The sequence below is a fragment of the Hippopotamus amphibius genome, chromosome 4 (genome assembly GCF_030028045.1).
Source record: "Hippopotamus amphibius kiboko isolate mHipAmp2 chromosome 4, mHipAmp2.hap2, whole genome shotgun sequence".
Classification (NCBI taxonomy): Eukaryota; Metazoa; Chordata; class Mammalia; order Artiodactyla; family Hippopotamidae; genus Hippopotamus; species Hippopotamus amphibius.
Window position 1 is genome coordinate 15,911,966 of NC_080189.1, and position 22,888 is coordinate 15,934,853.

At 39.5% G+C, this 22,888-nt stretch overlaps 1 protein-coding gene across 1 annotated transcript in view; it reads left to right on the plus strand.

Annotated features, from left to right (window-relative positions):
- SVOPL (SVOP like) overlaps positions 1–22,888 on the plus strand; it is a 58,980-nt gene that overhangs the window by 34,065 nt on the left and 2,027 nt on the right. Inside the window, exon 14 of the mRNA XM_057732823.1 lies at positions 21,930–22,043. Coding sequence (XP_057588806.1) covers positions 21,930–22,043 — 114 coding nt within the window. The remainder of the gene's footprint in view (positions 1–21,929; positions 22,044–22,888) is intronic.

The following is a 22,888-nucleotide window of genomic DNA, read 5'->3' on the forward strand; positions in this document are numbered from 1 at the left end:
TGGGATTTTGCCACCACCCTTCTTCAAACTATCTTGGGACTATTTTGCCTACTCATCTTCATTAAAAATAAGGGCAGCTTTGGTCTTTCAATCTTGCTTTACACAGTTTTTTTGCACTTATTATTTCACCATTTTCAGAAAAGAACTAATGGTGAAAGGCAGCAGTAAAATATTGATCCTATTTCTGGATGGTCAGAGTGAGGTGTAGTTTATTTTCCAGGCTTTACTTAGGAATGGAGTCTCTTGGTTCTCAACCACTTGGAACATTTTCTCTGGGTATTTGTGTGTATTTGTCTTTGAGACCACCCTGCTCTCGGTGACTTTGTGGACCAGGAAAGATCTCAACGGGGACCAGGTCTCCTGGGGCGTAGGGCTTTGCTCTGCTAAGCACCCTGGCTCGGGGAGTTCTCCACTCTTTACAGTTAAGTCACCCAACTTTCTATGCCCCCCTTATCTGTAAAATGAAGATAAACGGTAGCACTCACTACATAGGTTTCTTCTCAGTATGAAATGAGATGAATATCTGCAAAGCTATGAGTCCAGCATTTGACACATAGTAAGCCCTCAATAAGTGTTCGCTAACAACGATAACAGTGACCTATAACAATCGAGGCCAAATGCTAAATATTCAAATACCTATTTCTCAATCATAAAAATACTCTTAAGTCCAGTTGAGTTATTTCAGTCACTACGCTATTGGAATGTTTTGCTTTCCTCACCAAGTTTAGCATGGGAAGTTAGAATCGGGGGAGATCTGTGTTTGCTCGTAGAGTATTTGCCTGGGTTTGGGGTGGGCTGGGCTGCTCCAAGCAGACCGTAGAGCTTGGTGACACGCTCATGCGCTCCTCGGTCAGTGTACCCTTGGTGCGGTTCTCAAACGTCAGTGCATATCAGAGTTACTAGGTAACTTGATAACATGAAGATCCCTGGACTTCACCCAGAGATTCTGATTCTGTATATGAGACCATCACCTATGGTTTTAACAGGTACCTAGAGTGAATTGGATGCCAGTGGTCTGTGGACCAATGAGAGATGCAGCCAGCACCGGGGAGATTGGCTTTACTTTTACTTAACTCTTTTTCCTCCTCTTCCTTTCCTTCCCAATCCCCTTCTCTGTCTACTTCTCTTTCTTTTGTCCTTCATTTAGGGACTTATTTTCGTGACTCATTCAACAAGTTGTTTTCAGAGCAATTCTCTGCAAATTCTAGGTACCCGCTTTCACACTTTGGTAGTTAGAATGCCAAAAAGGACTCCATGAGCTACAATCTATATTTGATAGAATAGAATCATGAATTTATAAGGGACTTCCCTGGCGGACCAGTGGTTAAGACTCCATGCTTCCACTGCAGGAGGCACAGGTTCGATCCCTGGTCAGGGAACTGGGGAATTAAGATCCTGCATGCTGCGAGGATCTTAATGCAAAAAAAAAAAAAAAAAAAAATCCCAGTTCAACATTCAACTAGCATTATTGCATGCTTACTCTATGCCTGGCATTGTTCTCTTTATATGCAGCAGTAAATAAGCTAGACCAGGCTCCAGTCGTGTGCTGGAGCTGGCCTGCACTGGCTTATGAAAGCTGATTGTTAAATTTTCAGGAAATTATTTTGCAAGCTAGTTGATGTCACATTGCAGCTTGAAATTATCATGGTGGTGTATGTATCCCATGGTCGCAGGCAAATGCTACTGTCAGGGTTGTTTTTGGAAAGCCTGTGAAAACATTGTGCAGCACACCACCACAAGAGTCCTACTCAAGAGGCTTACTTTCAAGTTGGGTACTTTATAAATATGCAAAAAATCAAGATGATTCAAGTTAATTATTTACATATCTGTAAAGCAATCAACTTGAAAGTAAGTTGGAGGCAATTGTAATGAATTCAAGGGATGATAGACCTTCCCCCTGCCCCCCGCCCCGCCCTTTGGCTCAAAATTCCTTTACTGAAACATAAACGGAATTAAGATCCATACATTCTATTAGGGACAGGCCTTTTTAAAAGGCAAGGCTTCATATAGCCAATATTTTATAATAACTATAAAAGGAATTGTGGATCACTGTATTGTATACCTATATCTTAAGTAATATTGTACATCAACTATACTTAAATTAAAAATTATAAAAAGAGGCAAGGCCTCTCTGGGAAGGTGACATCAGAGTTGAGACCTGACGTATGAGAAGCTGACAACTTGTAAAAGGAAACAGCATTTCAGGTGGGATGACAGCTGGCCCACGGTCCTGGAAATGGGAAGAACTTGGTGTGTTCTCGGAATAGAAAATAGCTGTAATGAGCACCGTGCAGGGAGGCAGGGCGCCTTGCAGGTATACTTTGGATTTTTTTTTTTTCCTCAGGAGGAGTGGGAAGTAATTGAAGGGTTTTAAGCAGTGTCGTGATCAGTTTTGCATTTTACAAAAAGCACTCTGGTTGCTAAAGAGTGAATTGGCAGGGGATTGGGAGAGTGCAAGGGGGGGAACAAGCTTATCATATGACTCTAATTTCACATTGCCATATACTCACGTGAAAAGGGAGATTTCAGAATTCTGGAAAACCGTTTCTCTTATAGTATAAAGATAGAGGGAAAGACTACATAAAAAAAATCTAAATTTCTGCCCAGGAAAAAAAAATACTAGACAAGAATGAAAGACAGATCTTTATTTTTCAAGGGTTTCAAAAAACCCTAATTGAATCGTCACAGCTGAGCAATGATTTTGCTGTCCTGTTGAATCCTTGACCCTCCCCAGGAGCAGGGAAGCACAGTGAGTCAGTGCACAAGATGATACACAGAACTTTACCAGTTAACGGGAAGGAAAAAAATCTATCCCTTTCGTAATTTCTTAAGTGATTTCTAGTAAGCAATATACTTACTGAGAAACTATGTGGTCCAAGGTAAATAAAGCCAGACACCAGTTAAAGTGGTAAGGACAGACTTTGATTGCTAATAATTATTGCAATAGGGAAAAAGAGTCCAGTGTGAACGGAATTCAACCTTGATTTGTATGGCGGTGACTGGGCTTTTTAAAGGGAGAAGGGGGAATAGCATGAGGAGGGTCTCAGTAGAAAAGGAGAAGTGAAAATTGGCAAAAAGTGGCAAGAGGGGTTGGTCCATATGAAACCCAGAGAGGAGCCCTATCTCCAGGTATTGATTGGAACAAACAAATGTTTTGGCAGCCTTGAGGATTTTCAGGCAGGCACTTTTAAGAGAGCTAGGGTCATCTGAGGGGTGTGGCTTTAAGCTGTTAGAAACTGAGTCTTTGTTCAAATCTTTATATACCAGGGTCGAGGCCCAGGTGAGAAGTGGCTTAGAAAAGCCTGGCTAGGGTTCTCTCAAAGAGAAAGTTTTTGTCAATGTAAAGTGTGGTTCATAAATACGTTTATGTTTATGGAATTTTTAGTGATTTATGAGATTTCCGAAGGTAATTTTGACCACATGTGATTTTTTTCTTCCAAACTGAGAACACAAAAGTTACAAACTAGAAATAAAATTTTACTACCTAACATTTAAATAGAGATAACAGATATAAATATATTTTCTAGAGTCTAATTTATTTAATTTACTTTTTTGGCTGCATAGGGTCTTTGTTGCTGCACATGGGCTTTCTCTAGTTGTGGCAAACAGGGGCTACTCTTCCTTGCTGTGAGTAGGCTTCTCATTGCAGTGGCTTCTCTTGATGTGGAGCACAGACTCTAGGCACGCAGGCTTCAGTAGTTGTGGCATGTGGTCTAAGTAGTCATGGCTCACAGACTCTAGAGTGCAGGCTCAGTAGTTGTGGTGCACGGACTTAGCTGCTCCATGGCATGTGGGATCTTCCTGGAGCAGGGATCGAACCCATGTCCCCTGCATTGGCAGGTGGATTCTCAACCACTGCACCACCAGGGAAGTCCCAAATATAAATATTTTAATGAAGCCCTTGCAATATATCTAAGCATATGTACATAAAAATATGCATATACATTTTACTCAAATATGATCCTAGTTCATATACTTTTTATTTTTTTAACGGATTTAAAATACTTTATTGAAATTCAGTTGTTAGCATGATATAACATTCATAGGGTGATCCCACTTTAATGAGATCTATTTTTATTTTAATTAATTTTTAAGTTTTACTGGAGTATAGTTGATTTACAGTGTTGTCTTAGTTTCAGGTGTACAGCAAAGTGATTCAGTTATACATATATTCATTCTTTTTCAGATTCTTTTCCCATGTAGGTTACTGTAGAATATTGAGTAGAGTTCCCTGTGCTATACAGTGGTCCTTGTTGGTTATCTATTTTATACATAGTACTGTGTGTTTGTTAATCCCAAGCTCCTAATTTATCCCTCCCCACCACATTTCCCCTTTGGTAGCCGTAAGTTTGTTTATGAAATCTGTGAGTCTGTTTCTGTTTTGTAAATAAGTTAATTTGTATCATTTTAAAAAATTAGATTCCACATATGAGTAATATCATATATTTGTCATTTTCTGTCTGACTTACTTCACTTAGTATGATAATCTCTAGGTCCATCCATGTTGCTGCAAATGGCATTATTTTGTTCTTTTTTATGGCTGAGTAATATTTCATTGTCTAAATGTACCACATCTTCTTTATCCATTCCTCTGTTGATGGACATTTAGGTTGCTTCTATGTCTTGGCTATTGTAGATAGTGCTGCAATGAACATTGGGGTGCATGTATCTTTTTGAATTATGGTTTTCTCTGGATATATGCCCAGGAGTGGGATTGCTGGATCATGTGGTAGTTCTATTTTTCATTTTTAACAAACCTCCATACTGTTCTCCATAGTGGTTATACCAATTTATTTATTTTTTTATTTTTTATTTTTTTAATTGAAGTATAGTTGATTTACAATGTTGTGTTAATTACTGCTGTACAGCAAAGTGATTCAGTTATACATATATATATATATATACACACACACATTCTTTTTCATATTCTTTTCCACTATGGTTTGTCACAGGATATTGAATATAGTTCCCTGTGCTATGCAGTAGGGCCTTGATGTTTATCCATTCTATATATACCAGTTTGCATCTGGTAACCCCAAACTCCCAATCTATCCCTCCTTAATCCCCTGCCCCTTGGCAACCACAGTTCTGTTCTCTATGTCTGTGAGTCTGTTTCTGTTTCATAGATAAGTTTATTTGTGTCATATTTTAGATTCCACATATACGTGATAGCATATGGGATTTGTCTTTCTCTTTCTGACTGACTTCACTTAGTATGATAATCTCTAGGTCCATCCATGTTGCTGCAAATGACATTATTTCATTCTTTTTTATGGCTGAGTAGTATTCCATTATATATATGTACCACATCTTTATCCATTCATCTGTCAATGGGCATTTAGGTTGTTTCCATGTCTTGGCTATTGTGAATAGTGCTGCTGTGAACATAGGGGTGCGTGTATCTTTTTGATTTATAATTTTGTCTGGATATATGCCCGGGATACATGGGATTGTTGGATCATATGGTAATTCTATTTTTAGTTTATTGAGGAACCTCTGTACTGTTTTCCACAGTGGCTGCACCAATTTACATTCCCACCAACAGTGTAGAAGGGTTCCCTTTTCTCCACACCCTCTCCAGAATTTATTGTTTGTAGACTTTTTGATGATGGCCATTTGACTGGTGTGAGGAGATACCTCATTGTAGTTTTGATTTGCATTTCTCTAATGCTTAGTGATGTTGAGCATCTTTTCATGTGTTTGTTGGCCACCTGTATGTCATCTTTGGAGACATGTCTATTTAGGTCTTCTGCCCATTTTTTGATTGTGTTGTTTGTTTGTTTGTTTTGATATTGAGCTGTATGAGCTGTTTGTATATTTTGGAGATTAATCCTTTGTCCGTTGCTTCATTTGCAAATATTTTCTCCCATTCTGAGGGTTGTCTCTTTGTCTTGTTTATGGGTTCCTTTTCTGTGCAAAAGATTTTAAGTTTAATAAGGTCCCATTTGTTTATTTTTGTTTTTATTTTCATTAATCTAGGAGGTAGATCAAAAAAAGTTATTGCTGCAATTTATGTCAAAGTGTGTTCTGCCTATGTTTTCATCTAAGATTTTATAGTGTGCGGCCTTACATTTAGGTCTTTGATCCATTTTGAGCTTATTTTTTAAAATTAATTAATCTATTTATTGGCTCTGCTGGGTCTTCATTGTTGTGTGAGGGCTTTCTCTAGTTGCGGCAAGTAGGGGCTATTCTTAGTTGCAGGGAGCTGGCCTCTCACTCTGGTGGCTTCTTTTGTTTTGGAGCATGGGCTCTAGGTGAGTGGGCTTCAATAGTTGTGGCACATGGGCTCAGTAGTTGTGACTCATGGGCTCTAGAGCTCAGGCTCAGTAGTTGTGGCACATGGGCTTAGTTGCTCCACGGCATGTGGGATCTTCCTGGAGCAGGGCTCAAACCCATGTCCCCTGCATTGACAGGTGGATTCTTAACCACTACACCACCAGGGAAATCCCTGAGTTTATTTTTGTGTATGGTGTTAGAGAATGTTCTAATATCATTCTTTTATGTGTAGCTGTCCATTTTTCCCAGCACCACTTATTGAAGAGACTGTCTTTTCTCCATTGCATATTCTTGTCTCCTTTGTCATAGATTAATTGACCATAGGTGCATGGGTTTATTTCTGGGCTTTTTATCCTGTTCCATTGATTTATATTTTTGTTTTTTCACCAGTACCATACTGTTTTGATGACTGTAGCTTTGAAGTATAGTCTGAAGTCAGGGAGTCTGATTCCTCCAGCTCTGTTCTCCTTTCTCAAGATTGCTTTGGCTATTCGGGATCTTTTGTGTTTCCATACAAATTTATAATTTTTTTGTTCCAGTTCTGTGAAAAATGCCATTGATAATTTGATAGGGATTGCATTAAATCTGTAGATTGCTTTAGGTAGTATAGCAATTTTGACAATATTAATTCTTCCAATCCAAGAATATGGTATATCTTTCCATCCATTTGTGTCATCTTCGATTTCTTTTATCACAGTCCTATAGTTTTCAGACTACAGGTCTTTTGCCTCCTTTGGTAAGTTTATTCCTAGGTATTATATTCTTTTTGACGTGATAGTTAATGGGATTATTTTCTTAATTTCTCTTTCTCCTCTTTTGTTGCTAGTGTATGTGAATGCAACAGATTTCTGTGTATGAATTTTGTATCCTGCAACTTTACCAAATTCATTGATGAGCTCTATTAATTTTCTGGTAGTATATTTAGGATTTTCTATTTATAGTATCATGTCATCTGCAAACAATGATAGTTTTACTTCTTTTCCAATTTGGATTCCTTTAATGTATTTTTCTTCTCTGATTGCTGTGGCTAGGACTTTCAAAACTATGTTGAATAAAAGTGGTAAGAGTGGACATCCCTTTTCTTGTTCCTGATCTTAGAGGGAATGCTTTCAGCTTTTCACTGTTGAATGTGATGTTAGCTGTGGGTTTGTCATATATGGCCTTTATTATATTAAGGTAAGTTCCCTCTGTGCTCAGTTTCTGGAGAGTTTTTGTCATAAATGGTGTTGAATTTTGTCAAAAGCTTTTTTTGCATCTACTGAGATGATCATATGGTTTTTATTCTTCAGTTTGTTAATGTGTATCACACTGATTGATTTGTGGATATTGAAGAATCCTTGCATCCATGGGATAAATCCCACCTGATCATGGTGTATGATCCTTTTAATTTATTGTTGGATTTCATTTGCTAGTATTTTGTTGAGTATTTTTGTGTCTGTTCATCAGTGATATTGGCATGTAATTTTCTTTTTTTGTAGTATCTTTGTCTCATTTTGATATCAGGGTAATGGTGACATCATAGAATGACCTTGGGAGTGTTCCTTCCTCTAGAATTTTTTGGAAGAGTTTCAGAAGGATAGGTGTTAACTCTTATCTAATGTTTGATAGAATTCTCCTGTGAAGCCACCTGGCCCTGGATTTTTGTTTGTTGGAAATTTTTAAATCCCAGTTTCAATTTTAGTACTTGTGATTGGTCTGTTCATATTTTCTATTTCTTCCTGGTTCAGTCTTGGAAGGTTGTACCTTTCTAAGAGTTTATCCATTTCTTCTAGTTTGTCCATTTTATTGACATACTTGCTTATAGTAGTCTCTTATGATCCTTTGTACTTCTGTGGTGTCAGTTGTAACTTCTTTTTCATTTCTAATTTTATTGATTTGAGTCCTCTCCCTTTTTTTTCTTGATGAGTCTGGCTAAAGGTTTATCAATTGTATTTATCTTTTCAAAGAACCAGCTTTTAGTTTCATTGATCTTTTCTATTGTTTTCTTCATCTCTATATTATTCATTTCTGCTCTGATCTTTATGTTTCCTTTCCTTCTGCTAACTTTGGAGTTCTTTTGATCTTTCTCTAGTTGTTTTAGGTGTAAGATTAGGTTGTTTATTTGAGGTTTTTCTTGTTTCCTAAGGTAAGATTGTATTGCTATAAATTTCCCTCTTAGAACTGCTTTTGCTGTGTCCCATAAGTTTTGGATCATTGTGTTTTCATTATCATTTCCCTCCAGGTATTTTTTGATTTCCTCTTTGATTTCTTCAGTGATCCATTGGTTGTTTAGTAACATATTGTGTTTTTTACAGTTTTCCCCCACTGTAATTGATTTCTTATCTCATAGCATTGTGGTCAGAAAAGATGCTTGCTGTGATTTCAATTTCCTTAAATATATTGAGGCTTGATTTGTGTCCCAAGATGTGATCTATCCTGAAGAATGTTCCATGTGCACTTGAGAAGAAAGTATATTCTGCTGTTTTTGGATGGAATGTTCTATAAATGTCAGTTAAGTCCATCTGGTCTAATGTGTCATTTAAGGCCCGTTTCCTTATTGATTTTCTGTCTGGATGATCTCTCCATTGATGTAAGTGGGGTGTTAAAGCCCCTCACTGTTATTGTTATTGTTTATTTCTCCTTTAATGGCTGTTAGCATTTGCCAACCCCCACCTTCTCAGGAGATCCTCCAAGACCTGCAGGTATGTCTGGCCCAGGCTCCTATGGAGTTACTGCTTTGCCCTGGGTCCCAGTGCACATGAACCCTTGTGAGTGCCCTCCAAGAGTGGAGTCCCTGTTTCCCCCAGTCCTATGGAGCTCCTGCATTCAAGCCCTGCTGGCCTTCAGAGTCAACTGCTCTAGGTGGGATTTCTCCTCCCAATGCCAGACCTTCAGGCTGGGGAGCCTGATGTGGGGCTCAGAACTTTCTTGTGGGAGAACGTTTGTGATATAATTATTTTCCAATTTGTGAGTTGCCCACCTAGTGGGTATGGGATTTGATTATGTCATGAAAGCACTCCTCCTACCATCTCATCGTGGATTCTTCTTTGTCTTTGAATTGTAAAATATCTTTTTTGGTAGGTTTCAGTCTTTTCTGTTGATGGTTGTTCAGCAGTTAGTTGTGGTTTTGGTGTTTTCATAAGAGGAGGTGAGCTCAAGTCTTCTACTCTACCATCTTGTCCAGAATCGAGAGGCTGCTTTTAGTTTGGATGCTTGCTTCCTCTTTCATCAGTATGTGCTGGACATTTTCCACTTGATATGGGGTATACAGGTGCACCAGCCCTTTTGCACTCCCAGGATGGCAGGGGCAGCACTTGGTACCTGCTCACAGGTCTCACAGTGGCAGCTGCAGCCAGTGCACTTCTGGGACAGCAGGGTCAGGGCTTGGCGCCTGTTTGCAGGTCTTGTAGGAGTGGCTGTGGCTTGCACACGCCCAGGACAGTGGGGGCAGGGCTTTGCACCTGCTTGCAGGTCTCATAGGAGTGGTTGTGGCTTGCACACTCCCAGGACAGTGGGGTCAGGGCTTGGTGCCTGCTCACGCCTCTTGTGGCAGTGACTGAGGTCCTCACACTCCTGGGAAGGGGGGTCACAGCACTTGGCACCTGCTCACGGGTCTCGTAGTGGTGGCAGTGAATTATGCCTGCCCCTGGATTCCTGTAGGCAGTGTCCTCTTGCCTTAGAATGCTCATAGGGAAAGAAGCTTTTTTGGTGGTCCTGCCCCTCTCCTTGTGCACCCTCCAGTAATGGCACCTTGCCTCTCTGGTGGGCCCAGGGTGCTTCTGAGTACACCCTCAGTTGCTACAGTCCAGCCTCTTCAGGCTGTCTCTATGCAGCCAACCCCAGTCCTCCCCCTGGGTCTGACCTCTGAAGCCTGAGCTTCAGCACCCAGCTGCCACACACACTGACAGATGAGTATCTCAGGCAGGGGGAGCACAGGACAGCAGTGCCAATCTCCCATGTAGGTTACTCTCTGTTTTGCCTTCCAAAAACTGGTTTCTATGCGCTCCTCCAAGGCTCTGAAGCTCCCCCTCCATCCAAGCTGATCTCCCCCATCATTGAGGGGGCTTCCCAGGGTATGGGAACCTTTCTTCCTTCATAGCTCCTTCCCTGGGAGGGGGGGGCAGGCCCCATCCCAATTCCTTCCTTTTTCTTTTTCCTTTTGTTCTACCTGGTTACATAGAGTTTTTCTTGCCCTTTTGGGCAAGAAGTCTGAGGTCTTCTGCTGGTGTTCTGTGTTAATCCTTCTACTTGCAGATGTATTTTTAATGTTTTTGTGGGAGAAGGTGAGCTCCATGTCCCACTCCTCCACCATCTTGATCCCATTCCCATATACATTTTAAGTTGAGAAATAATTGACATAAAATGTTATATTAATTTCAGGTGTACAATGTAGTGTTTCTATATATGTATATATTACAAAATGATCACACTAAGCCTAATGTCCATTACCATATATATACATTTTTCTTTTCTTGTAATGAGAACTTTTAAGATACATTCTCTTAGCAACTTTCAAGTATATAATACAGTATTAACTATAGTCACCATGCTATACTATACAGCCCCAGGACTTATTTATTTTACAATTGGAGGTTTGTACCTTTTGATCCCCTTCACCCATTTCACGCCATCCTTGCTGCTCACAACCACCAGTCTATTCTCTGTACTTGTGACAGTGTATGTTTGTTTTAGATTCCACATAAGTGAGATTATACAGTATTTGTCTTTCTCTATCTGGCTTATTTCACTGAGCATAATGCCCTTAAGGTCTATCCATGCTGTTGCAAGTGCCAGGAGTTCCTTCTTTTTTATGGCTGAATAATATCCCACTGTATATATACATACCACATTTACTTTATCCATTCATCCACTGAATGGACACTTGGGTTGTTTCCATGTTTTGGCTATTGTGAATAATGCTGCAATGAACATGGGAATGCAGATATCTCTTCAAGTTAGTATTTTTGGTTCTTTAGGATAAATACCCAGAACTGGAATTGCTGGATCTATTTTTAATTTTCTGAGGAACTGCCATACTGTTTTCCATGTTGGCTGCACCAATTTATATTCCCACCATTGGCGAATGTGGGATGTTAAAGTTCAAAAGTGTCCCTTTTTCCACATCCTTACCAACTCTTGTGGTCGCTTGCTTGCGTTTTTGATAATAGCTATTCTAACAGGTGTGAGGTGATAGCTCACTATGGTTTTAATATGCATTTCCCTGATGATTAGTGATGTTGAGTAGATTTTCATGTACCTTTGGCCATCTATATGTCATCTTTGGAAAAATGTCTCTTCAGATCCTCTGCCCATTTTTTTAAATTGAATTGTTTTCTTGTCATCGAGTTGTATGAGTTCTTTTTATATTTTGGATAATAATCATTCATTCATTCATTGGTGAATATGGAGTATTAAAGTCCCCTACTATTACTGTATTGTCATCTATTTCTCCCTTTAGATCTGTTAATATTTTCTTTGTATACTTAAGTGCTCCTACATGGGGTGCATAAATATTTACAAATGTTATATCTTCTTGTTGGATTGACCCTTTTATTATTATGTAATGACCTTCTTTGTCACTTAAAGTCTGTTTTGCCTGATAAAAGTATAGTTACCCTAGCTTTCTTTTTGTTTTCCAAATGCATGGAGTATCTTTTTCCATCCTTTCACTTTCAGTCTGTGTGTCTTTACATCTGAAGTGAATCTCTTATAGGCAACATATAGATGGGTCTTGTTATTTTTTGAAAAATCCATTCAGTTACTCCGTCTTTTGATTGGAGAATTTAGGTATACACTTATTGTCATTTTTTCACTGTTTTCTATCTTTGTTCCTTGGTTCATTTCTTTTTGTCTTGCTCTCCTTTTGTGATTTGGCAATTTTCTCTCACGGTATGCTTGAATTCCTTTCTCTTTCTCTTTTGTGTATCTACTATAGGTTTTTGCTTTTTGGCTACCATGAGGCTTACATAAGACATTTTAGAGATACAACAGTCTATCTTAATTTGATAGCAACTTAAGTTCAAATGCTTTCTAAAGCTCTACATTTTTACTCCCACCCACACTTTGTTTTTGATATCACAATTTACATATTTTTATCTTGTGTATCCATTAACACATTATTGTAGTGATAATTATTTTTATTGTTTTTTGCATGGGCAGAGGGAGAGAAGGAAGATGATACCAGACAGCCTCCAGGTCGCTGGTGAGGATTATAGTTGGTCCCTAGATGTGTGTTTAATTAGAAGACTGTCACTCAGGTTGAAGCTATTAAGATAAGCTAATAGGCCTCTTTCCCAGAAAGAAGGTATTTCAGTCTGCTGGCTCTCTGCTGCTGTGCCTTAACTAAGAACTGTCTCTGTTTGTTACAGTCTGTGGGACCCACAAACATAAACCCTGTGGGCCACCAGAGCCAGATGATCAAGGGGTGTCCCTTGGGCAGTAGCCATAAAAACGTGGACACCATACGTGTACACAAGCTCCTTTCTGGGAGATTCCAGAGATCTGGAGCAAAGCAGAGGGACAGCACAAAGATGGCACCTGCCAGCCTTCATCTCTGCAGAGTATTTCAGTAGGCTCCTAGATGTATGTTAAAGTAGATGCCTGCCCCACAAGGTGATGATTTAAAATTAGCAAGCAAGCCTCTTTCACAGAAAGACTGGTTGTGCTTCAATGGGCTGCCTCTGCACTGGGCCCTCCGTGGATAGCCAGGTGAGTCCCCAGGTCTCAAGAACAATGCTCAGTTTGCTATAGCCTTGTCTTGTGGTTGTAGTGCATGCAAGCCCTGTTGGCTTTTAAAAGTAGATGTTTTGGCGGCTCATCTCTCAGGTGCAGGTCTTAAAAGTTGTGGGGCCAGATGTGGGATTTGAACCCTTCACTCCTCGTGGAGAAGCTCAAGGTTGTGAGTTCCCCTCTTTTTATGGGTCACTGAACTGGGGGTGGGTTCATGGTAAGATTGTGTCTCGGCCTCTTCTACCCATTTTGATGTGTTTTTTCTTTGCCTGATGTGTAGGTGTCACTTAGCTAGTTTTGGGGTTTCTTTCAGAGGATATTGTTTTTGTATTTAGCTGTAGATTCAGTGTGTCTGAGAAGAGATGAGTTCAACTTGAACCCAAACCTTCATGGACTTTTTATAGCCTGCTTTTGGTATGCAACAATATGTTACAGACATTTTTCATGTTAATAAAAGTCAAGCCCTTTTTCATGCTGAAAAATGTCATTCTACGTATACTCCAAAAGTTACTTTCAGTAACTTTATCAGTGCCATATTGTTTAATGTCTAGACTCTGATATTTGTCTGTTCTAAACAACAATTATAAGTACCCCTTGTGCTTACATTTTTATCCAACTATGCAATTATCTCTTTAGGATAATTCCTAGAAATTGGAATGGTAGGTCAAGGGGTCTGCTCATTTTCCATTTTGATACATTGTGCTAAAATTCTCTTTGGGAAGGTTGTACCGATATGTTAGGCCTTACTGCTTCACATACTTGCCAACTGGGTTTGTCTTTTTCATCTTTGCCAATCTTACTGGCAATCTCTGTTGTTTTAATTCACAGCTCTTCAATTAGGCATGAAACTGCTCTTTTCATACTTTAATTGGGTATCTATCTTTTTTAGCTTGTTCACTAAGGTCCCCATCCATTTTTTAAAAAAACAAATTTATTTATTTATTTATTGACTGTGTTGGGTCTTTGCTGAAGTGCGTGAGCTTTCTCTAGTTGCGGCAAGCGGGGGCTATTCTTTGTTGCAGTGCGCAGGCTTCTCATTGTGGTGGCTTCTCTTGTTGCAGAGCATGGGCTCTAGAGCACAGGCTCAGTAGCTGTGGCCCATGGGCTTAATTGCTCCACAGTATGTGGGATCTTCCCAGACCAGGGATCGAAACTGTCCCCCTGCATTGGCAGGCGGATTCCTAACCACTGCGCCACCAGGGAAGTCCCAGTCCCTGTCCATTTTTCAATTCAGTCTTTAATACATTGCTTTGTGAGAGTCCTTCATAGATATAAAGGATTTTGATCATTTCCCTGACATACTGCAAATATTCCTTCCATTTTTTTTGTCTTTCATTCTTGTTTATGGTCCTCTTTCTGTGTAGAAGCTTAAAGTTCATAGATGCTCAAATTTATCAATATTTTCCTTTACAATTTCTGGATTCTGTGATTAGAATTCTGAGAATACACATCTCTTTTCTTCCAATCCTTCTCTGGCCTTGCCTTTTTGGGGGGAAAGGTGTGCAAACTTTTTATTGAAATATTGCATATAAAAGTGTCCAAATCATGTGTACAACTTAATCAATTTATTCAAAGTGAAATGCATACCAGATTCTGACCCAGAAATTCCTAACATGCTCTCTTTCAGGCTGTTGTAGTATTGAAGTGTGAGAGCTAATGCAGGAAAGAGCTTTATGATGTCCTAAATGGCAGGCCAGTTGTCCCTACACTATTTATTTAACTCTTTATTTACCTATTTTTTAAACTCATGGATTAGAAGTGTCTGCTTATATTCCCACAATCACTTGGTCTATTTCTAGCCTTGCTATTTTAGTCCATCGATCTGTGTGGTTTTGTCATTGTCATATTGTTTTCATTAGTCAAATGGGGTTTATAGTACATTTTCAAAATTGGCTGTGTAAGCCTCACCTCATGGCTAATCTTTCTCAGATAAGCTTTAGAATCATTTATTTGCAATGTGCCTCCCTTGTCTGCCCAAATCCTATTAAGATTTTAATTGTTAATTCATTAAATGTACCAGTTAATTTAGGAAAAATTGCCTTATTTTTCTTAGTGTTGTCTTCCCATGTACGAACAAGGTTTTTCTGTTTGTTCAATGTTCCTTCTGTGCTCCGTGCTGGGATTTTCTTGTTTTCTTCAAATAGATCCTGCACATCTTGTTAAGTTTATTCTTAGGCATTTTAAGGCTTTTCATTGTTATTGCAAACAGATGATTTTCTTGCGTTATAACTTCTAGTTTAATAGTCTATTTATTTATATTTAGAGAGGCTGTTTTTTGTCTATTGATTTTCAAACAGCCAGCTTACTGAACTCATTCCGATGGGTTTTCATTTGAAACTCTTTGAGTTTGTCAGGTTTATCATTGTATCTGTCCTGTGATTTCAATCTGTCCCACCATGTTGAATCCTTCTGGTCAGCATTTTAACGTTAAGATTCCACAGCTTACAGACTGTAAACTCCATTAACTCACTCTTTGCTCTTCTTTCCAGTCAAACTACTTAAAAAAAAAGATTTTTCTCTTCACTTTCATTTCCTTCCCTCCACTCACTTTTCCACCCCCTCCAACTGGCTGCAGCCATCCTGACTCCACCAAAATGCTTGATAAGTTTTCTGTGACATCCACGTCTCTAAATCCAAATGTCGTTTTGATCCTCCATCTAGTGGGACCTCGCCCTCACTTTAAGTTCCGATGGCCACACCCTCGCACTCTGTCCCCTTCCTATGGCATTCATCACCTTGCATTTTGTGGTCTTCCGCCTGCTTCTTCCACTGCTCCTTCTCAATCTCTCTGTGATACATCTTCCTCTACTCTTTATTATTGAGGATTCTTATTGTTCAATATTAGACCCTCATCTTTTCATATTTTACTCTCCACTAGGTGATTTCACCCATTTTTATGATTTTAATCACCAACTACATGCTCATGGCTCCCAACTAAGTCTTTTCTTTTTTCTTTCTTTCTTTTTTTTTTTGGCCAACAAGTCTTCCGGGATCTTAGTTCTCCAACCAGGGACTGAACCCGGGCCCTTGACAGTGAAAGTGTGGAGTCCTAACCACTGGACCAGCAGGGAATTCCCTACTAGGCTGTTCTTCTGAACTTCAGATTCATATATCCATTCATCCCCTCAACATTTCTGCTTGAATGTCTAAAACTCATCTTAAGTTCACCATGTCCAAAATTAAAATAATGACATTTCTCCTCAAAACCACTCCTCTTCAGTTTCCATCAGTGCATGGCATCAATATCCAACCTGGAACTGTCCTCCTCTGTTCCCTTCTCTCTCATCGTCATAGCCAGTCCCCAAACCATGTGGATTTAACATCCTAATAGATGCCAAATCCTGAATCTTATCTCCTTTTCCACCACCAGCATCACTCTGGTTTGAAATACCATCACCTTTCCATGGACAGCTAATGTAGCATCCTGCCGAGTCTCCTCTGTATGCTCTTACTCACCTTCAACTCATTTTCCTCACCGCATCTGGCAGATCTTACATTGTTCTTGTGCTTAAATCCTTTGTCTTGCCCTTGCCATTCCTCAACAATAAAGACCAAAATCCTGAACACGGACTACAGGGCTTGAGCTATGAGGCCCCTATCTAGTACTGTTACCTGCTTGTAAAATGTCAAATACAGAAATGTGTAGCTGAGAAAGGAAAAATTTTCTGCAATTCTTTCACCAGAGATAACCACTGTGTCTCTTAATGGTTTGGGGTATATTCTTCCAGATGCTTTTTTATGCATGTATATTTATGTCTCTTGGTGTTATCTATTATTATCAGTAATATACCAGTGTCGTATGTGTATCTAAAAACTTTTAAAGTACGTATTATACATAGATGCTTGTATATATGTAGATACTTACTTCATAAATATCTACACTTATCTGTGTATCTAAATGTTATCATCACTGCAGAGACAGGTGGAACCAAAAAAATTTGGGGTCTGATGTCAAGACTGATGACACACACACCAAGAGGGTATGAAAGGTTTATTGCTTAATTACGTAGTTGAGGTCTCTGGGAGAGCAGGGTAGTCCTCTCAAGCAGATATGAAATGGCCTGAGAAAGCAGGCAAGGAGACTGGCTGGGGTTTTTCTTGTGGCCAAATTTGAGGGTTCCCGTGCTAGGACAGGGTCTTGTGTGGTTTGAATCTCTTGCCAGCACCAAAGGATAAAGCACCCAGGTTTTCTTATCAGTTTTTTTTCGGAAATTGGGGTACAAAGGGAAGAGGGAAAAGTGAGGCTTAAAGGCTGCTGGCAGTCATCAAGTGGAGTCAGACTCTTATTACACTATGTATCCATGTCTGTGTGAGTACACATGTAGACAGGCCCATGTTCAAATACACACACCTGTCCTTCCATCTATCCACACACATATTTTTGGCCGTGGCTGCCAGGAGCTTAGTTCCCCCACCAGGGATTGAACCTGGGCCCTTGGCAGTGAAAGTGCAGAGTCCTAACCCCTGAATCACCAGGGAATTCCCCTGTATCTACATATTGTAACTGCCTTTTGTCATTAATAATTGTTTTATGTTAGTATGTGTAGATCAACCTCATTCTTTAAGTGCATACATTTCCATTGCAGGGATGTGCATAATTAGATAACTATTAACTTGTTGATGAAGAAGTTGTTTCTAAGGTTATTTCTTTCTGCTTTTACATACAATGGGGCACTGAACATCTCACACACCTCTGTACCTGTGCAACTATGCTAGTCACTGGCTCTTTTATATTCCGGGTACTGTAAAAACCTAGGTCCCAGATTCTTTGAAGTGACATTCTAGTGGAGGATGGACAAGGGACAAACAGTTTGCTAATATGTTCAATATGATTAATGATATAAATACATATAAAATGGGAAGGTGATGGGGGTGGTCTGCTATATAGGGTTAGGGAGGGCCTCTACAATAGGGCAGAGTCATATGGGAATGACCTTGGAGTATGTCTAAAGAACAGCATTCTTTTGTAGAAAAAGTCTACTGAATAATTTTTAGGGTGTACATATTTTAAATTATAATGGATTTTATCAAATTATTTTTATTTAAAAATTTTACATACTTCTTGATATATTAATACACTTTCTAAAAATTTATTTATTGGCTGTATTGGGTCTTTGTTGCTGTGCCTGGGCTTTCTGTAGTTGCAGAGGGCAGGGGCTACTCTTCATTGCAGTGCGCAGGCTTCTTATTGTGGTGGCTTTTCTTGTGGAGCACGGGCTCTAGGTGCACGGGCTTCAGTAGTTGTGGTGCATGGGCTCAATAGTTGTAGCTCACAGGCTTTAGAGCGCAGGCTCAGTAGTTGTGGTGCATGGGCTTTGTTGCTCCACAGCACGTGAGATCTTCCCAGACCAGGGCTCAAACCTGTGTTCCCTGCATTGGCAGGTGGATTCTCAACCACTGCGCAACCAGGGAAGCCCTATTAATACACTCTTAAGCATCCCTGTTTCTTTACATCATCACCAAAAACACACTTTTTAAATCTTTTTTGATATGGTGGACAATAAATTATGCCTTAATTTGTACTTTGTTATTAGTAAGGCTGAGCATCTTTCATCTGATTATCCATTTTTTTTTGGTAAAATGCTTATTTATGTGATTTGCAAAATTTCTCTAAGCCATTAGCTATTTATTATACTAGAGATATTTTTTCATTGTTTGTGGTTGCCTTATGATGTTACTATCAAAGTTTCTGGCATACGAAATTAAAATTTTTTGTAGTCAGCTTACCAATTATTTTCACTTGAGTTAGTGTTCTGAGTCATGTTTAACGGCCTTCAGCACCCATTAATCCATATTTCTAAAAATATGTCTAAAACATTGAAAGTTCAAAGGCTTTCAATGTTTCATCTAAAACAAATTCTTTGATTTAGTCACAATTTACTTATGTTTAAGGCCTGAGGTAAAGGTTCAACTTTAAAAAGCAACAAAACAATCTTTGCTGGTTGTTCCCAGGCCATTAAGCGTCCTTTTGTTTCCTCTCAATTGATTTACCATGCCCCTATTATAATAACCAAATTTTCATAGATACTTGGGTTTATTTTGGCACTGATATCATATTGCTAATGATTGGAACTTTGTTTAGTGCCCCTTAGGCTAATAACCTGTTTTCAGAAGTTTGATTTTTCTTTAACATGCTAATGCTTTCAAATTAACTTTAGAATCAATTAATTGACTCAAAAATCCTAGTGGGATTTTGATTGAGAATCCATTACAGTCACTACAGATTACTTTGAGAAGTAGGTTTTAAAACAATACTGCATTTTTCTAAGAACTAAACAAATTTACTCAATTTTTCATGTTCCTTAAGAGTTTTAATCTTCATGTCATACATTTCTTGTTTATTGCTACGTATTTTATTTTTGTTCCTATTATCTGTGTCTAACAAACAATATGCTCTGTTATTTTTCTTGAGACTTCTTTGACCCGTGGATTGTTTAGAAGTGTTTGGAGATTTTGCTGTTTACTTCTAGCTTTGATAGCATTTTAGTCAGAGAACACATTCTATGACTTCACTTCTTTTAAGTCCTTTGAGGTTAATTTTATGGCCCAGAACGAGCTATATCTTGGTGAGTGTTCCACGAGCAGAAAATAATGTGTATTCTGCTGCTTGTTGGGTGGGATGTTCTATAAATGTCAAGATCCTGTTGACTGCTGGTGTCATAAAATTCCATATGCCTGCTGATTTTCTGTTTAGTAGTTTTATCAATTGTTGAGAGAGGGGTATTAAAGTCTCCAACTACATGTAGATTTGTTTCTCCTTTCAGTTTTTACTGGAAGGATGTAGTTTGAAGCTCTTTGGTGTATAAACCTTTAGGAGTGTCGTCTTGTTGGACTGAACCTTTTGTCATTGTGTAATACCCTTTTGTCCTTGGTCTGGGTTGATTTTTACAAGTAGCGATCTACAGATTGTTGTTTTCGATACAGTGGATCTGGAGTAGGACCTGAAAATATGCATTTTAACAAAATTCCCAGATGATTTTCAGTGTTCTTGGTTTGTTTGGTTTTTTGTATACCCAGGAGTGGAACTGCTGAGAAATCTCCATACTATTTTCCACAGTGGCTACACCAATTTATTCTCACCAGCAGTGTACGAAGTTTCCCTTTTCTCCACAACCTCCCCAATATCTGTTGTTTTTGATTATAGTCAAAGACAGGTGTGAGATGATCTCTCAGTGTAGTTTTGATTTGCACTTCCCTGATGATTAGTGATGCTGAGCATCTTTTCATGTGCCTGTTAGTCATCTGTATTTCCTCTTTGGCCAGATGATTTTTGTAATTAGGTATTACTCAGTTACTGCTTACAAACAATAGAAATTGACATTGGTTAACTTAGGCATTAAGGAATTTATTATTTTTGAAATTTATTTTTGGTCACACTCCATGGCATACAGGATCTTAGTTCCCTCACCAGGGATTGAATCTGTGCCTTCGCAGTGGAAGCACAGAGTCTTAACCACTGGACTGCCAGGGATGTCCCAGAAAGGAATTTATTGAAAGAATATCCAGTAAAACTGACTTGATTGCTAGAGTCTGGCTTTCCTCTGCTAAAAGTAGAGCCCTAAACCCTTCTAGGGAAGCCAAAGAGATGAAGGAATTGCTCTCCCTGATCCTAATTGGTGGAGCACAGTTTTATGACCTAAACTTAACCATCAGGGTCTCACACCACCTTGGACTTTGAATCTTGTGCAAAGAATGTGAAGTAGAGCTAGTTGAGAATTCATCCTGGTAGTGGTGAGAATTTTGGTGTCAAAACAGAAGTGGGCGTAATGGCAGAATCTAGACACATGCCTAACTGTGGCATCATTTGGCCATGGTTCAGACTGCCTGATCTCTTTTGGCTTCTACCTCTTTTCCTTTGTATGATCCTGGTTTCCCAAACTCCTGTTTGGTGAAAATTGTAACATTTTATTTTGGGAGATAAAATCAGAAAATAATACCTATCACTTGCTAATTCAACTACCAACTAGTAAATGTGGTTAATATCATGGGTTCTATTTGCCTGACAAGTGGAATAATTTACTGTTTTAGAAGGCAAGTAGGCGGACTTACCTGGTTGCCCAGTGGTTAAGACCCTGTGCATCCAATGCAAGGGACACCTCCTCCCCACCCCTCAAAAAAGGCAAGTAGGCCTTATACACAGGATGGTCTCTCAAATTGTGTATCTTAGGGGAACCCCAGTGGTGGTGACAGCAGTAGGGATCTCTCTGTGACTCTGGACAAGTAGTCACTTAGCCCTTCCTTACTCATTTCAGTTAACCATCCTTGTGAGAGTAGCTGACAACTACCATATGCTTGGCTTTTTGCTAACTTTGGGCAAAGTCCTAGGGAAACTGATGTGTGAGATGGTGTCTAAACTAACCAGTATCAGGACGAGAAGATCCAGATCACTGGATATAAACTGGCAGAAACCCACTCCTTCTGTTTGGTGTCCATTTTTTCCACAGTAAGTTTCGATTGGTTGTGACACATGACACATCCTGAACAGACGTTATCATTTCAGAGACCATGAGATTACATCTATTCCCAAAAGACTTCTTCCTGGTGCATGCTGTCAGAACTGAAGAGGGAAAGCAGACTTTTGGCAGTGGGGGTACTGCAGGGAAGGAGATGGTTACAAGTTAGGCAAGCTGAACTGGTATGAGACGGGGGTCGGAAAACAGGCAGCTCTCCCATCTTTGCTCTGCAGATGCCTGAGAGGTAGATGCAGGGAGAAGTCTGACCTTGCCAGTGCATGTTAATGTCACTCCCAGCTCATAGAAGAGTCACACAGAATTGCCTACAACAGCTTGGCCCAAATAAATAGACCTAGGAAGTCAGGAATGCACAATTTACAAAACGGCTGCAAAACCTTCTGTTTATGTATTTGGTGAGGTGAATCCTTATTTTTCCTTTGTCATAAAAATCAGTTTGAAAGTGACTGGGGCACAATATATTGTGCTTTGCAGGTTCTCATGAGTGCATCATTCCTGGGGGCCCTGTGTCTTTTCTCATCTGTCTGTGTTGTGTGTGCCATTTCTGCATTTACTCTCCCCATTGAAACCAAAGGACGGGCCCTACAGGTAAGTGATGCAGGAATCTCTTAAGTATTCTCAACTAACAACTTTTGACCAAAGGAAATGAGCTTGGCACATGGGCATCATCGTCTGCTTAAAAGAATCTCCAAGTACATTTGTTTAGTGGGTTCTGGCAGAAAAACTGGGTATCCAGTGTTCCTGCATATAACTTTGAGGAGCAAACAGATTATTCACTTCAACGCTTTGCTTCCTATAAAAGCTGTAGCTTGAACTGGGACTAAAATGAATGATATTATTGACTCCTCAGCATTCTACCCTTTCCACTTTTCTGTTTGTAAGCACTGCAAAAGAGCTAAACATGGCCAAAGGATCAGAAACAGATATTTGCATCGCCCTTAGGATCACAGGGTCATTACTATTGGTCTAGCTACCTTTCCCGGAGTTTCATCAGCTGCCTGTGCTAAGAGTGGAGGCAAACACTTCTGTGCAGCACCAATTGTCATCCAATACTAATAGTCAAACACAAAGTACATAAAAAAGGATATCCCAAAAGTACGAGGTATGCTCCTGGGGGCAAAGTTGTATCAGAGATGGCCTCTCCTAGCCCTTTGCCCTTAATGTTGGCTCCATCTCAAAGCATAGGTGATGGCTCTTTTGTTTCCCTGCCTTAAAACACAAAGCTGATTGCTGGTATGCAAGGGGGTGTGTGCGTACACACTGGGAAAGGGGTTAGCTGTACACAGCTGATAACTGAACAACAGGGGGGTTAGAAGCACCAACCCTCTAGGCTGTCAAAAATGCCAGTATAACTTATAGTCAGCCTTCAGTACCCACAGTTCCTCGTATCTGTGGATTCAACCAACCACAGATCGTGGATCCTATAGTACTAG